The 14,324-nt window shown below is 45.7% G+C and overlaps 1 protein-coding gene across 1 annotated transcript; it reads left to right on the top strand.

Moving 5' to 3' along the window:
• The first annotated feature begins 1,258 nt into the window (after positions 1-1,258).
• Positions 1,259-7,407, top strand: LOC104642768 (opsin-5). Its single transcript, XM_010311858.2, has 4 exons — positions 1,259-1,331; positions 5,039-5,332; positions 5,938-6,269; positions 7,060-7,407. The coding sequence occupies exons 1-4, from the start codon at positions 1,259-1,261 to the stop codon at positions 7,405-7,407; spliced, it is 1,047 nt and encodes a 348-aa protein (XP_010310160.2).
• The last annotated feature ends 6,917 nt before the right edge of the window (positions 7,408-14,324 follow it).

Genomic DNA, 14,324 nt, shown 5'->3' with positions numbered 1-14,324 from the left:
GTGCAGGAATCCCTGGTGTGTAAATCCCAGACAGCTTCAGCAGGGAGCAAGCATGGAGACATGCAGCAAAGCTGAGGTGGCAGCACATCTGTGCGTGGCCAGTTTTGCTTTCTGGTGAAACTCAAAGCTCTTAAAGTCTCGCAGATTCCTAAGGATTTCAGAATTTAGGCTGGTACTGCTATACTTAGGCACCTAAATTCCACCTAGATTGCACATGAGATGCCTATATGCTCTTGGGGATCTTAAAATTCCCTATGTCTGAATGCAGTAAAATAGGCCAAGCAGAGAATGTTGCTAATGCAGCTTGGCATATCCAGGTACTAGAATTAATTAATTTAGAATAGATCAGCTCTTCAGTGTGCTGGCTGGGTACTGCCCAGGGTAAAAGTCGACTTAATGGCATTGCAACTACAGACCTGTAAACCGTGTGCACTGCATATGTAAATTGATAGATATTTGGAGCCTGGAGCAAAACTTCACATTGTTTATAAAGACTGAGAGACCATTATGTTGATTTTAGGCTCAGATATTATAAGGAGAAGGTAAACTTGGATGTGAGGCGTTGCTTTCGTTGCTTACCAAGTACCAACACTAGAGTGTCACTAGAGCGAACCCAGAGCTTGGTTCTGCTGTGGTGCTCTGCAGCTGTGCACACCGTTCTGCGCGTCCTCCAGTTCTGCCCTGGAGCAGCTCTGAACGTCCTGCCTGCGGCAGTGTGTCTTTGGCCTTTCTGAACCCCTGGAGCAAACAGCTTTCCTGTAATACTTCAACACAGAGATGACCTCGTATTTCTCATACACAGCCATAAAGCTGGAAAGCAAACCTCCCAACCTTCCTTCCCCTGCCTGGATTGATTTCCCAAGGCTGCTGATGGTTGAACGACAATTGGTTTTGCTCAGCAATGGCAGTCTGAGGGGATTTGCATTGTGAAACTTTCTTGACAAGCCAAGGAGCGGTGTGAGAGGAGGGGGTGGGTGGAGAGATGCTCTGCCAGCCAGGCAGGCGGGATCGCTCTGGCAGTGGCTCTGCCCAGCTTTCACTCTGTCTCCCCGGGGAGGGAGCCTTTCTCTCTCTCCAGGCTTCTCCCCTGCCGCGCGAGAGGGAGGGAGAGAGGAGAAAGCAGAAGGGTCCCTTCACACTGACAGCACCCAACTGCCCGGCTCGCATCGGCAGCAGGCAAACCATGAGGAAGGGTCTCTTTGCCCTTACGGTCACTTTGCCTTTGATTTAAAACTTTCGCCTACTTCCACAAGGGACAATGGAGGAGCAATACATCTCCAAACTCCACCCGGTAGTGGATTATGGAGTTGGGGTCTTTCTTCTGATCATAGGTGAGTTCTGCCTTCTCAGCCTGCTTCTTTGCTTCAAGCCTAGGAGCAGACGTGCTGGGGCTGCCCTGTCTGCGCTGTGGAAGGAAGCTGGAGGGAAATGACAGAAAATCTGTTTCCACACAGGTTCCTGCTTATTGCCTTCGAGTCGGTTGGGTGCCAGGATTAATCTCCACTCTCAGATTTGCGATCTTTTGTTTCGATGCTGAAGACCTGCCAGCATAAGTTTGCCTCTGCGGCGTCACAAGTTTTCAAAATAAGTTGTCTGCTGCTTATCCTGGCATCTCAGCCCTGCGAATGGGGAGATGAGGCAGCCTGCTTGATGGGGGGGGGATGTTCATTATGCATGAAGAGCGGCTGTGCCTTGGTAGGATAGACTGGTATAAAATAGCAAAGGGTTTCTAAATAGCACTTCTGGTTTTTATAATGGCCTGTTTGCCCTGCTGAAGGCAGATTTACAATGAAATACAAGTGGGGATATGTACCAGTTTGCTCCAGCATGGTTTTAGCAAAGTATTTTCTTCCGTGACTGTTTGTTGTGTGTACCCTGGTGATTTGTTTACTGTCGGTGTAGATTTGGAGAGGAGATGAATTGGTTTAGGTGCGCAGTCCAACTGAATTTTGCTAAGACACAAGTACCCTCCTCCCTTCAGCTCACTTGAAAACCCTGGCTGAGATGCTTTTAAGAAAGGCAAGCATATGTTTTTATGTGCTTTATCAGAGAGGCTTTGGACAGCAATGCTGGGCTTTAGCATTTCACATCTCACCCGTTCCTGCACACTTTCCACCGTACTGACAGCAGAGAGTACAACTCAGGGTGAGAAAAATCACTATCTGCAAAACAACGAAGGGTTTTCCTTTTAATCCAAGTCAGGATGTCAGCTCCTTTCTACGCAAACATAAATATGTAGATGCAGTTAAGGTCATGGGACGGGGCAGCAGCAAAGGGCTGGAGGCTGGAGCTCCCATTGCTGATAATTGCTCTTGTGCTATCATGCTACAGTCTCACACCTTTCCTAAAGAGCTTTTAGGCACCTAAGCTCCAGGTGTAGCTTCCAGCATTGGATCAAGAGCCCTGTGTGGCAGCCAGGCTCACTACATCCCATATAGGAAGCAGTAAGCTTACCTGGAAACCCTGTTGTATTTATCTGTAGCTTTGCCACCTCACTGGGGGCTGCAGCAAGGCCTGTTTATTTGTCCCCTGAGGGTTTTTTTAATTTTTTTTTTGTGTGTGAGGGTTGGAAGTGACCTCTGGAGATCATCTAGTCCAACCCCCCTGCTAAAGCAGGATCACCCAGAGGAGGTTGCACAGGGTCATGTCCAGGTAGTTTTGAATCTCTCCAGAGAAGGAGACTCCACAACCTCTCTGGGCAGCCTCTTCCAGTGCTTGGTCACCCTCAGAGTCAAGAAGTTTTTCCTCATATTCAGATGGACCTTCCTGTGTTCCAGTTTGTGCCCGTTGCCCCTTGTCCTGTCACTGAGCACCACTGAGAAGAGTCTGGCCCCATCCTGTTGACACCCGCTTTTTAGATATTGATAAGCATTGATGATAAGTATTAATGATTTTCATTAGGAAGCAACAAGGCCAAGGCATGGGCTGCAGCACACACCACCACCTCTCTGCTGTTGGATTACTAGCCCATGCTGGCACAGCTTTGTCCTGTGCCATCCAGCAGCCTCTCAGGCAGTGGGATGCGGGGAACAGCATCTGCCAAAGTAAAAAAGAGGGTGGGCCTGGATGTCTACCCCTGACGGTAAGACTAAGAGCTACTTCCTACCTCTTGCGTAGTGGTTAGGGGTCTCACAGAAGAGAGTGAACTGGGTTAATTTTCCTCTTGAAGCTTGAAAATTAGTTTTATGCCAATATCTTTGTTCCGTTTTGTTGCACGTGCTTTTATTAACTCCTGTGTGGGCATTTTTTTATGTGGTATCTGTGAGCAAATGCGGCCTTTCTGCTTTCACAGCGACAAGGGAACAGGACAGAATCTTTTTCCGTTTCCTTATTTCACATCTGACTTTAGAGGACACCTTCTCAGGAAAACCTTTGCTCAAAATGTAGCTCCAGCACAATGTTCACTTGAAAGAAAAGAGAAAATGAGTTGTTTGCTTCATTTACTTTTGACACTGTTGTCATGAACGCTTTGAAGCCCTATGGCATATCTGAATAATGCATGTCCGACAGATCTCTTTGCAAAGCAATCTCTGCTCAGCTGCGTGCCTCTGGCAAAACAATTTCTATGGTGTGTCTCACTGCTCTCAGAGACCACCAGAACAGGGTGGGTGTCACGGAGTGATTGTGGTCCTTGACCAGCACATGTTGACTGTCGAGGCAGCTCAGAGCCCAGGAGGTTGGAGCTGAGGCTCCAGTGGAAGATGCACTGCAAAGAGAGAAGGCTTTGGGAAGTGGAGGGCACCAGATGAATGGAGGGGACAGGCGGGCAGGACAGCTGGAGTTCTTCAGTAGGAAGCAGAAGTGGGAATATTACCAGGGAAAAATGAAGGTGGGTAGGCCCGTTTCACCTGATAGTGTGGGATATTCACCTGAGATAGCAGCCACAGGGGAATAGGTGGGACATGGAGTGTGACATGGCAGTGAAGGGCTATAGTGTGGTGATAGGAAGGGGCGAGATGTGGTCTACTATTCATATGACAAAATTTCCCCCAGTCGGTAATGCTGGCCAGCACTACAGGAGGGTGTGAACAGAAATCTGAAGCGCTCTTTGCTCTAGCAGGTCCACAGTGGAAACAGCCTGACAGGGAAATCCCTGTTTAGCAGGGAGGCAGGAATTGAAACTCAAGACCTGGCTGAAGCAAAACAGCGGATGCTGTGGTGAGGATGCCAAGCTGTGTAGCAGCTCTCAGAAATGCCACCCAGGTATTTCCTTGCCATGAGCTAAAGATCATGGTTTCATAGTAGGTGTCGTGGTTTAACCTGGCCAGCAGCTAGAACAACCACGCAGCCATTCTCTCAGTGCCCCCCTGCCCCTGCAGTGGAATCAGGGAGAGAATTGAAAAGGAAAAAAAAAAAGTAAAAACTCATGGGTTGAGATAAAGACAGTTTAATAGGACAGAGGAGGAGAATGATGATGATGAGGATGATAATAATAACAATAATAATAGAAGAATATACAAAACAAGTGATGCACAGCACAATTTCTCACCACCTGAAGCCAATGCTCAGCTAGTTCCCGAGCCACCCCACCTCCGGGCCAACCCCCCCAGTTATATACTGAGCAGGATGTCATATGGTATGGAATATCCCTTTGGCCAGTTTGGGTCAGCTGTCCTGGCTGTGTCTCCTCCTAGCTTCTCGGTGCCCCCCGCCTTCTCGTTGGCAGGGCAGTATGAGAAACTGAATAGTCCTTGACTGCTTGGCAGCAACTAAAACATCAGTGTGTTACCAGCATTATTCTCATCCTATATGCAAAACACAGCACTACACCAGCTGCTAGGAAGAAAATTAACTCTATCTCAGCTGACACCAGAACAGCAGGGGTTGGTGGATACAGACTGGCGTGTTTTCAAAGCATCAGCACAACATAGTGTTGGCCTGGGAGGTGCTGAATTCTGGCTAGTCTCCCAGTCTGTCCTGTCTTCTAGACTTTAGTCCCAGACTAATGACTGGCATTTTTCACATCCTTTGTATAGATAAGCATTTCACAGGTATGCTAACTATGATATTGTTGTCTGTGCCAATTCTTCTCTTTCAGCCATTCTCACAATCCTTGGAAATTCAGCCGTCCTTGCTACAGCTGTGAAACGCTCTTCCCTCCTGAAGTCACCGGAGCTGCTTACAGTCAACTTGGCAGTAGCAGATATTGGAATGGCAATCAGCATGTATCCGCTGGCCATTGCATCCGCCTGGAACCATGCTTGGCTAGGAGGAGATGCGTCCTGCATATATTATGCCCTGATGGGTTTCCTTTTTGGTGTCTGCAGCATGATGACCCTGTGTGCCATGGCTGTGATTCGATTCCTTGTTACCAATTCATCAAAATCTAACAGTAAGTAAATTACTTCTCTGGTAACCTCATAATGGTGCATTTGGGCTACTATGTTCAGAGAAGTACTTTGCTGAATATGGCATGAAGTATCAGTTCAATAACTGTAGGAATAAGCCTCAACTTTTAGTCCAATATCAAACCTCCAGTGTTCCAAGAAGGATCTGATTAAACTCCTTATTAAAAAGCGAGGCTTCTCAGTTCTCAGTAGTACCAAGTGAAACTACCTGATGGTGCAGAACCCAAATGTTTTGCTGGACCAGACTGTCTTATCTTCCTATTTGTGTGCAAGCAGACATACTGAAACTTGAGAGGAAAGAGTGTTCTGGCATTCCTGCGCTGGGAGCACGGTACATTTTGGGTCAACTTGCTCTTGTGAAGCTCCTTGACTTACCAAACTGTAGATCAGCACTGAGGGCTGCATTGAGGTCTCACCCAATCCATAGACACTCTCTGTTTTGTCTCTCAAGAAGCCCAAAGGGTAGGGAACTGCAGCAGCAGCCCAGGCATATTTGTAGCCACCATCCTTCTGTTGGAGAAGAAGTTGTCGTGAAAACCACGCGGCTGAGATGAGATTCATATATGCTTGCTCTTCCTCTTTCTTTCAGGTAACAAAATCACCAACACCACTGTTCGCATCTTGATTACTCTCATCTGGCTCTACTCCTTGCTCTGGGCTATTCTGCCCTTGGTAGGCTGGGGCTACTATGGTCCTGAGCCATTTGGCATCTCCTGCACAATAGCCTGGAGCAAGTTCCACAGCTCCTCCAATGGCTTTTCGTTCATCCTGAGCATGTTCCTCCTGTGCACAGTCCTGCCTGCACTGACCATCGTTGCCTGTTACTTGGGAATTGCCTGGAAGGTTCATAAAACGTACCAGGAGATCCAGAATATCGACAGGATCCCTAATGCAGCTAAACTGGAGAAGAAGCTGACATTGGTGAGTTATCCCAGTGATGAGAAGAGTCTGCAGTAATCAGGAGCTTGCAGAGAACTGGCTCTGCTCATGCATGGTTCATGATGACCCTTCATTGCTTTTGCCTAGTATTGACCAAAGATGGAGATGTGGTTTGAGTCTCACCCACACTCTGCACTCCTCAGAGGAGCAGGGGGCTCCTGGAATCCTTGTCATTTCAGTAGCTTGATCAGGATAACATATCGCAGGTACAATGCAGCTTGTTAAATCTTTAGGCAGTTGCATCCGAGATGCAATTTCATGCTGGAATAGCTGCTGGATCCTTTCATGTTGTAGCTGGGGCAGACGTCCTGTTCTGTCATCCTAGGTATTTCTAATTAAGCGGCTATTCTGAGTGAGAGCTACACAGAATTCTGTATGGAAACAGGAGTTTTTAATATAACATTTTTTCAAATACACACTTCAGTTGCTCATTTCTTGTGGAAAAGCAGAACGACCCAAGCTTTCTAGAGGCTGATCTATTGATAGGCTCTAGTTTCTGGTTGGGCTGTGTCTCCCATGACATACTGCAGCCAGAGTCAGGGAAAGAGATGGAAGCAACTGCCTCAGAACAAGCCCACAGTGTAGATCTGCTGGGTGGGTATAAAAGCACAGATGCACTGTCCAGTGTTGCCTGTGCTCATGTCACAACACAGCACGCATACGGGTTCAGGTATTTCGGCTGGTTCAGGTGTGGTTTCATCCACACACCACGTGCCCGAGTACCAGAGCCAGCCAGCGCAAGCTGAGAACTGAAGCCCTGTTTCCCTTTCAGATGGCTGTGCTCATCTCAGTCGGCTTCCTGAGCTCGTGGACACCCTACGCAGCAGCCAGCTTCTGGTCCATATTTAACTCCAGCGATTCCCTACAGCCCATTGTTACGCTGCTGCCCTGTCTGTTTGCCAAATCTTCGACAGCCTATAACCCTTTTATTTACTACATCTTCAGCAAAACTTTCCGTCGTGAAATTAAACAATTGCAGTGTTGCTGCGGCTGGCGAGTTCATTTCTTCAGCACCGACAACTCAGCTGAAAATCCCGTGTCGACGATGTGGAGTGGGAGAGACAACGTACGTCTCTCTTCAGCTGCGAAGGTGGAGAACCAGGGAGCTGCAACTCGCTGAAAAGCAGCGATGGTTTCACAACATGGGTCGACACGTGGGCTCGCTCATGGGTCCAAATGAGTAGGAATGCAGCACATGGGGTTGTCACTGCATATCTTATGTCAGATACAGCGGTTTAAGTATATGTTTTTAAGCAACTCTCAAATCTTGTCTTTAAGCTACACAACAAAAAAAACCCTGCTATTTTTTTTCCAAGAATTTCTACTTTAGAGGAAATAGATAATGTACTAGAAAATAAAAACATGTAAACTAAACTTATTTTCAGGGAAACAGCTATAATTAAAAGAGGATTTATTATTTTTGTGGGGTTTTTTTCTTATACTTTTAACTTTTTAATGCAATCTATCTGTGAACTCTTGGCTCTATCAGTAAAACAGCCATCAGAGAAAACCGTAGGTTGAACACAAAATGTTACCAAATAAATACAGCTGTAGAGTGTAGCTTTCCAGCAATAGAGATAGAAAACCATATGGGTAGGAAGAAATATTCACTGCCAGGAAAAAATGATAAAGTGGCTGCTATCAAAATGTCTTACAGAGATCTACAGTTCCTTGCTCTGTCAGAGGTACAGCTCCAGCTCCTCAAAATGCACGCTCGAACAGGAATCAAGCAGTCTTCGTCTGAAGAGGTTAGGTGGGGATGTGGCAGTCGGCAAAGGATGTCTTCTTCTGCCTGTCACACAGAGCCCAGCGAGAAGTGAAGGAACCTCTTGGCAAAAGGAACCGTGCACTTACGCTGTTGCTTGCTGAGGTATAACAGCTCTCCTAGCGTGAAAGCTGGCAGAGCATTTATTTTCTGGAGGAGCACTCCGTATTAGCATGCCTAAAGACATCCCCAGGATAACCAGCCTGGCAGTAAGTAATCCTGCAGAGGCAGTCCTAGCTCTCCTCACTTGAGTGGAAGCTTCTGAGATACCGAGTTCCCCACTGGCTGGAGCACTGACACAATTGCAACTGAGAACAGGGTTTGCTGACTCAGTTTAAAGCATACGTACAACTGTAACATCATCCTGCTAGACAGTTTTAACAAGAGATTCTGAGGTGGAAATGATGACCTCCTACAGTTTAAATCTCTCTCGCTCTCTGACTTACTGTTTGTGATTTTAAAGGACATAAACACCTATCTTTAGGGTTTGAAATGTTGTACAGAATATGCCTCGATAGCCGTTCTTGCTTCCCCTGTTTGCTCAGCTGACCACATCTGGGAAAGAGTGGCTGGAAAGCTGCCTGGCAGAAAAGGACCTGGTGGTGTTGGTCAACAGCCAGCAGAACATGAGCCAGCAGTGTGCCCAGGTGGCCAAGAAGGCCAACAGCATCCTGGCTTCTGTCAGAAATAGTGTGGCCAGCAGGACCAGGGCAGTGACAGTCCCCCTGTACTCAGCACTGGTGAGGCTGCACCTCAAGTTCTGTGTTCAGTTTTGGGCCTCTCACTACAGGAAGGACATTGAGGTGCTGGAGCATGTCCAGAGAAGGGCAATGAAGCTGGTAAAGGGACTGGAGCACAAGTCTGATGAGGAGTGGCTGAGGGAACTGGGGTTGTTTAGGCTGGAGAAGAGGAGGCTGAGGGGAGACCTGATCACTCTCTACAGCTACCTGAAAGGAGGTTGTAGCCAGGTGGGGGTCGGTCTCTTCTCCCAAGCAACAAGTGATAGGACAAGAGGAAATGGCCTCAAATTGTGCCAGGGGAGGTTTAGATTGGAGATTAGGAAAAATTCTTCACTGAAAGGGTTGTCAGTCACTGGAACAGCCTGCCCAGGGAAGTGGTGGAGTCACCATCCCTGGAGGTATTTAAAAGATGTGTAGAAGGGGTGCTTAGGGACATGGTGGTGGACTTGATGGTCTTAAAGGTCTTTTCCAACCAGAACGATTCTATGATTCTATGATCCATCTTTGCTTTAGGTTTGGTGAAGACAAGAAGAGTTAAACCACAGGCAGATTTGGCACAGATTTTAAACGACAATCTAAAACAATAGAGAATGGACTTTGAGTTCATGAAAACTTCTACCACACTCAAACCCTAATAATTAGTTTCATTTGATAAACTACAGCTAAGGCCAAGAACAGGATTAAAAGATAGGCTTAAATACTTCTGTGGCTATGAGAATTTTGGTTCCTGTGGAGCGTGGATTACAAAAGAACAAACAAAATGAGACGTGAGCTGTAACATACACTGAGGCACAAATTACTTACTCTGGGTTAGGAAACTTTAGGGAGCTTGCCTTCCCCTGAGTTCCTGCCACTGGCAGTATCGCTAACTCTCATATATATTCCACTAGATTAAACTAGGTTTATTTGTAAAAAGTTGTGAAAAATTCCTAAATTAAGCTGGCATCCAGGGTGACATTATCTTGTCCTGGGTTGTCACTCACAGATGCTCCATGCAGAACGAGACTGTGCTCAGTCTTCTCTCCCAAATACAAAGAGGTGAAGCATCCTCTGGGAAACAATCACCTCCACCATCCCATGGCACCGGGAAATGGCAAAAGGGAAGAGAAATGTGGGGAGGAGGAGAAAACATTGAGAGGGGAGCTCGTGAAAGCTGAAGGGAAATGTTTGGGAGGAGGGGAAGAGGCAGGAGAGCATTAGGCAAGTGTGTTGGTGGGGAGGGCGAGGAGATACCGGAGGGAAATGCAGAAAGGACAATAGTGTAAAACAGAAGAGGGGTCAGAGGATGCGCTGCAAAGGGTCTCGTTGTGGTAAATCAGCATTTTTCAGCTTTAAAAAATAACCTGATAGGAAAATGAAACTGCATTTTAATAATCATCTTCCACCTCAGAGTTTTTGCTTTCACGTGCTCAGTTGCTTGATGTTTAAAATAAATAGCAAAAGACACATCCCCACCTGCTAATTGCAGATTAGGGAATGGAACAATGACATGCACATTGATAATGTAATGTAACGTGAGTTTCCTCTGTGAAAAATTTAGGAGCAGAACAGGTCCACATCCACTTGTAAATGCTTGTAAAGTGTACATAATATGGAAAATATCCCACTCTACAATACAGACAAAATCACTGTAAACCCAAAAGATCTGTATGTTGTTAGAGTATAATGCTTCAATAGCCTGATTTATTACCTGTTAATGTACTTCAGTTTTAAAAATCAAAGTCCAGGTGTTTGTGTACCAAATATGGCTCAAATCTCTTTTCATTTCTCAGGCTCAGTGAGAAGCAAACTGAAACTTCCCCAGTACAGACTCTGAATTTTAGATGGGTTTATGTTATATACAGAAAATTGGGAAAGTGGGGCTGCGCTTGACCAGAGAACTAGGAAAGGAAGCATAGCATACTATATAGGGGACTAGTAGTTTTTTCTTAAGTTTCATGAAGTTGAGTTATGGTCAAATTCTAATTCCATGGTATTTCCTGCTCAGCCCTTTACTATGTTGTCGACTAATTGATCTTCTAGGACACTGGAGCAGAATGCAAGCACTTACCTCAGGAGCTAACCTGGGCACCTTAGGTTTGCAGTCACCAGCACAGTCATCCCAACACAGACAACTGTTTAAGGTAAAAACTCCAACAGCATCTCACCTGCTCACCTACTAGGAGTTATCTCACCAAACCCTGGAAGTTTACAATGCAGACATCCACATATGAGCAAGCCATCTTCGGCTCTTTCCTTTCCATTGAGGATAAATGGTACTCCCACTTCAGGTGATGACTTAGAAAGTGAAACACCCTGATGTGCATTAAACTAGGCTGGAATTCAGTGCCTTAATCTGAAAAACCTTCAAGCCTGTTTGTCCATCTCAGCACAGGAATAACTTACAGAACTAGATCACTTCTATTAATGGTCAATTTTCCATCTGTAAAATTAAATGTGACTCATTTCAGAACAAAGTTCAATTATTTGAGGAAGACCATTGTTCTAGCAGTTAGAGCAAGAGGCTGCTAACACTGCAGAGACCCAGGTTCCACTCCATTACTTTGCCAGATATGCTGTGCAAATGGAGAAATCACATAAACTTTGTCTTGGGTTCTTCTCTCATCCACACAGTAGAGATGGTCTTGCTGCTTGCCATTGTAGAGCACCAATAGTTTGATGAACAGCTTAATGCAAGTGCAAAAGCACTGATCTTGAAGGCTGTGAAACACTAAGAATGAAAAATGGATTGCCACTCCTTAGAGAAATTTGTCCTTCGTAGGATCCATCTACCATGCTCAGGAGGTTTTTTTACAATTGAAAACCAAGTGGAAAGTTTGTTCCACAGTGAGGGTGCTGGCCTGGGACTTGGTGCCATGCTCAAGTTCTTGCTTAATCAGAGCTTCTTCCTAGAAAGCCAATGCACTCAGTAGGTCAATTCCTATGTGTAACTTAGGATCCACATCTCCAGCCCTTTGTCCTGTCTCTATTCCTTGCATCTGTGCAAAACAGAGTATGTCTTACACGTAAAAAAAGATCTACTATTTTGGAACTTCCCAAGGTAAATGATGTAGTCATGCAGTAACCTGCTGCTCATTCCTACTGGAAAGATCCAAGTGCCTAGTCCCACATTTTAGAGTTATCATTTTGTCCTGGAATATGCCAAAAATAATCATATTGAAACAAAACATTTCAGTATATTTGGGGAGCACCTACTTGATTTTGCACTAACCCAAATTCTCACCAGCCTGAGCAGCAGCGCAGTTTTAAAGCAGCTGAGTTGAGGAGTGTGTGCAGCATCCGAGATGTTACCTGGCAACTGCTCACCATTATCAACGGGGACCAGCAGCCCGACGCCAGCTTGTCAGTAAGCACTACGTTCATTGCTATGCTGCTCCTGCAGCAGGGAACATATGGGAAAAAGCATGTTCCGTCTTAGCTTGTCATCCCATAAGGAACCTCTACTTAGGCAGCGAACTGACGACAAGCCTGAAGGAAAGTCTGTTCGCTTGAGTATTTTCTTTCCTTAAAGGACCTAATACAAACACCGTGTGCAGGGTGAGAGAACTATTCTGTCCTTAGACTCACCGTTTTGTTTTCCGACCTTGATAAAATCAGAGAGAATCGTTGTACATTAGTCAGTCCCAATCTAGAGCTCTAACGGCCCCTCCTTCAAGCACTGAAGGCCTGGAGCGATTCCAGCTGAAGTTGGTGGGGATTTTTGTATTGAATTCAAGGGAACAAGATGCAGATTTTAAAGATCATTAAAGAAAAGTGGAATCTGTAAGGCAAACACAGGTAGATGAACATACATTATTGAAAAGCAGAGAAACCATAGACAGAAAGAAATGAATGAAACCCGTGTCATTATAAAGTTTAGAGGTGACCAACACTTTGACTATGTATTTTTTCCAGTTGGCAGGCAAGAGTATTTTTATTGTTGTTACTTTCTGTATATCCAGATTTGAACCATACCAATCTTTCTTGGAGGGAATCAGATACTTATAAATAGTTAAGGATAAATCCCCAAGGAGTTTTCAAGGCAAAAGTGTGGATTGGGATCAATATTTTACACTTTAATCTCATTTTGAATAAAGTATGATGATGCTGACGCTCTTAGAAGCGTGCTACAGCCTCTTCCACCATGGCGCAGCTACAAGCATTACCCTAGGGAGGCTGCGGTCTCCTGTTATGAAGGGATGCCACAAGCAGCAAGGCAAAATGAAGTGGGATAGAGCCATAATGACAGAGACTGTGCCCCAAAAGACCCTCACACCCACTTTGCCCTGTATGGATTCCATAAAGGGCTTTTCACCAGTAGAAATCAAAATTCCTTCTGGAGGCGAGACGGAAATGGTGAGAATTTAGGATCAATTTACCTGAAGGAAGTCCAACTGCTGAATAGACAGGGATGGCAAGAACAATACTGGACAAAACTAAAGAACTAAGTACAGGAGAAGGAGCACTGGAATGAACTTCATTTGAGAAACAGTGAAGTATAGAATCATAGAATCACAGAATGGTTTGGGTTGGAAGGGACCTTAAAGATAGAATCATATAATCTTTAAAGTTGGAAAAGACCTCTAGGATCAAGTCCAACCACCAACCCAACACCACCATGTCTACTAGACCACGTCCTGAAGTGCCATGTGTACACGCTTTTTGAACACCTCCGGGGTGGCGACTCCACCACCTCTCTGGGGAGCCTGTTCCAATGTCTGACCACCCTTTCAGCAAAGAAATTTTTCCTAATATCCAACCTAAACCTCTCCTGGAGCAATTTGAGGCTGTTTCCTCTTGTCCTATCACTTGTTGCTTGGGAGAAGAGATCAACACCCACCTCACCACGACCTCCTTTCAGGTAGCTGTAGAGAGTGATAAGGTCTCCCCTCAGCCTCCTGTTCTCCAGACTAAACAACCTCAGTTCCCTCAGCCGCTCCTCGTAAGACTTGTGCTCCAGACCCTTCGCCAACTTTGCTGCCCTTCTCTGGACATCATCTAGCTCCAACCCCCTGCCATGGGCAGGGACACCCTCCACTAGACCAGGTTGCCCAAAGCCCCATCCAACCTGGCCTTAAACACTGCCAGGGATGGGGCATCCACAGCTTCTCTGGGCAACCTGTGCCAGTGTCTCACCATCCCCACAGAGAAGAATTCTTCCCAATATCTAATTTCTTCCTAGCATCTAATCTAAATCTACCCTCTTTTCGTTTAAACCCATTACCCCTTGTCCTATCACTACACTCCCTGATAAACAGTCCCTCTCCAACTTTCCTGTAGACCCCTTTAAGTATCAGGGAAGGGCAGTGATGCAGGGAGAGCAGAGGTGCACAGCTGCTCCTGTACCAGTTACTGCCAGATACAGCATTTGTATCTCAGTAAACCACAAACTTTGAAAAATTACGGTTTATCTACTCATACATTTCTAAAGACAGTTAAATCAGATTAATGTTAACATCAAGGTGCTGCTGGATTCAATCACATCTCTGCTGAACTTTAGTGGTTTTGCCCAGAGACTTCTAGGTCTGCAATGCCTGCCAAAAAAATTCAGAA

Source organism: Balearica regulorum, chromosome 3 (assembly GCF_011004875.1).
Source record: "Balearica regulorum gibbericeps isolate bBalReg1 chromosome 3, bBalReg1.pri, whole genome shotgun sequence".
Lineage (NCBI taxonomy): Eukaryota > Metazoa > Chordata > Aves > Gruiformes > Gruidae > Balearica > Balearica regulorum.
This window is presented reverse-complemented; position numbering and strand designations above follow the sequence as displayed.